Source organism: Bidens hawaiensis, unplaced genomic scaffold (assembly GCF_021521415.1).
Source record: "Bidens hawaiensis isolate Kalapana, Puna unplaced genomic scaffold, B.hawaiensis_p1.1 tig00006634_1, whole genome shotgun sequence".
In the NCBI taxonomy this organism is placed as follows: domain Eukaryota; kingdom Viridiplantae; phylum Streptophyta; class Magnoliopsida; order Asterales; family Asteraceae; genus Bidens; species Bidens hawaiensis.
Window position 1 is genome coordinate 890321 of NW_027491448.1, and position 3001 is coordinate 893321.

Here is a 3001-nt window from a genome sequence, read left to right on the forward strand (position 1 = left end):
TGTTTATTTTCGTCATTGATTGTGCATTTTTCCGTGACATTATGTCTTTTTTTCTCGATATTGTGTTATTACTCAAAATCATGATATACTTTGATCGGCGTTGTGTTATATTTTGGGATTTATTGTTTTTTTATTTATCATTGTGGTTTTTGTTTATTTTCGTCATTGTGTTTTTTTCCTGGGCATCGTGTCTTTTTATTTAATGAGAAAGACGGAAGAAACATTTTAATTTTTTCGTTTTTATTTATAGGTTGAGTTATGATATTTTTATTATTTTTCATTAAATTTTTTAAATGTTTTATAGACCACAAATCATTCTTAAACTTCCTATTTTTGTCTATCTTTGTATTTTAACCTGGCCTGTAAGTAAATACACAAAGTTTCAAACCCATATAAAGGTTCAACAAAAAAAAATAAAAAATAAAAAGAAGCAATATAAGGCATTAAACCATAAATGAAGGTTAAAACCATATATTATCATCATCATCGATCATCAAGATACAATATTTAAATAAGGATCCAGTATTTAAGTCAAATTTCCCATCTTTTTTAAAATAAAACTCACTTCTAGTTGTATCTAACCATTATATACGTTTATATATGTACCCCGCATATTTAATGATCTCCCCCTCTCTCTCTTCTACTCTACCATCTTTGATTCTGAACTGTATCTTCTCCTATAAATACTTGTGACAGTGAAGCTACAACACATGCTAATCATGGTACAATCAAAGAAGTTCAGAGGTGTCAGGCAAAGGCAATGGGGTTCCTGGGTATCTGAGATTAGACACCCACTCTTGTAAGTTCACCATTTTCTTTAATATTTCTTACATTTTCCAATCTTTTTACATAACTTTTTTATATTTTTTGAAATTCATCACTTCCTGTAGCTCTTTATGAAAAGATTCTTCATCAAGTTTTTTTATATTCTCTAAAATACATGTGATCATATGCATTATGATAAACTTATTGTTCTTCATTGTAAATTTCGTTCGAACCGGATAATGTGGCATAAAAACCCGTTACTTATCATATAATTTTGATTTCATCCCCAGTTAGAATTTTCTAACCGGATGTGTGTGTTTTTTTTTAACTAAGCTTGCCTTTCAAAATAATAATAATAATAATAATAATAATAATAATAATAATAATAATAATAATAATAATAATAATAATAATAATAATAATAATAATAATGCATATCCAAGATATAAAATGTTGACAAAACAATAGTATTGTTCATATATATATAACTTAATTTTTGTAATCTAGAATTTATAAATATCAAACTTTATGAATGTTAATTGTGTTTTTATATATCAAATACATCTTAGATGACCATCGTCGTTAATAAAAGTTAATGCAAATCTTACGACAGAAAACGAAGGATTTGGCTCGGAACATTTGAGACAGCGGAGGCAGCAGCAAGAGCATATGACCAAGCAGCCGTTCTTATGAACGGACAAAGTGCAAAAACAAATTTTCCAGTGACCAACAAGAACTTTTCCGGCAGCAACAACTCTTTGTCACAGCCGACAGAGATTCCGGCGGCCACCCTCGCTGCCAAACTACGTAAATGCTGCAAAGATCCATCACCTTCACTTACATGTTTACGTCTCGATAGCGATAACTCTCACTTTGGAGTATGGCAAAAACGTCCAGGAAAAGGGTCCGGGTCCGGTTGGGTGATGAAGGTAATTATAAAACTCTTAAGTGTGTAATGAATGTGTAACAGTGAAAATTGTATTGATAATAATAATAATTAGGGTTTGTCCCGGTTATATACTTAACTCATATTTACGTGTGTGTGTGTGTGTGTATATATATATATGTCTAACATTTGTCTAATTACATTGTGTCTAATAAAGGTGGAGCTTGGTGGCAAGAGGAAAGAGGGAGCGCTGGAGGAAACAACTCCTATGGCGGAGGATGGTGGTTCCGGTGATCAAGAAATAGATGAAGAAAATAAAGCCGTAATGCAAATGATTGAAGAATTGCTTAACTGGAATTCAACACCACCTTCACTTTGTATAGTCAACAGTTAGTGTCATGATCGGTTTGTATATTACATATCCGTAAAACAATTATTTTTTATGGATACTTCAAAGAAATTTCCTTTTATTTCTGTTATTAATAAGAATAGTAATATGTTTATTTTAAGAACAAATAAAGTGAATTAAGGAGAAAAGAAGAAACAATGTATCATGTAAAAAGATGTGATTTTAAGTTGTTTATAAAGCATGTTGTTTTTGTTTCACAAAATAAGCCTATAAGCTTTTATCATAAAGTACAAAAGGCTACTTTGAATATTACCAAATAATATGATATGATATTGACCACACAAGTGGAAATTTGAGGGATTTCATGTTAAATTTCATTGATTTTGTGTAAAAAATATAAGGTACATTTAAGTACTTGATGAAATACCAAAGGATGAGGGTAGTTTTTAGTTGAGGAAAAAAATAATTAATTAGCATGCATCCTAATAATCAAAATAGATTAAATCTGTACAACAAAAGTATAGTTAAAAGTTTGGTATAGTGCAATGCATTGCAGGTTTGAGGGACTTAACTAGGTACAATATTTTGTCCCATATCTATTGAAGATTTTTAGTATATAACAAGGTGGTGGTAGCGCATTACGGCTGCTATGTTAACGTGCAAAATAAAAAAGTGTATAAAGTTGTTGCAACTCTGTTTTAAATTTCAAAACGTAATTAAGAAACGTGCCACGTAGATAACTAAAAGAATTAAATAAGTACATAAACAAAATCATATTAAGTTGTTGCAACTTAGTTTTCAATATCAAAACGTAGATAAAAAACGTCACAACGATATTTTTAAAGAAACATGTAGAATCACTGATAAAAATAAGCACGTCACAACTACAAATCTATAAATTTTATAAAACAACATATTTTATAGCGTGTAATAGAAAAAAAAAACTTTATATAAAAGTATAGGGTTGCAATTCAATTGTCCGTGTTCTATGGAACATATTA

The 3001-nt window shown here is 29.7% G+C and overlaps 1 protein-coding gene across 1 annotated transcript; it reads left to right on the plus strand.

The window, feature by feature from the left end:
- Positions 1 to 666: 666 nt before the first annotated feature.
- LOC143633186 (ethylene-responsive transcription factor WIN1-like) lies at positions 667 to 2045 on the plus strand. The gene is made up of 3 exons (XM_077101536.1): positions 667 to 799; positions 1379 to 1694; positions 1869 to 2045. The coding sequence occupies exons 1-3, from the start codon at positions 711 to 713 to the stop codon at positions 2043 to 2045; spliced, it is 582 nt and encodes a 193-aa protein (XP_076957651.1). The 5' UTR covers positions 667 to 710.
- The last annotated feature ends 956 nt before the right edge of the window (positions 2046 to 3001 follow it).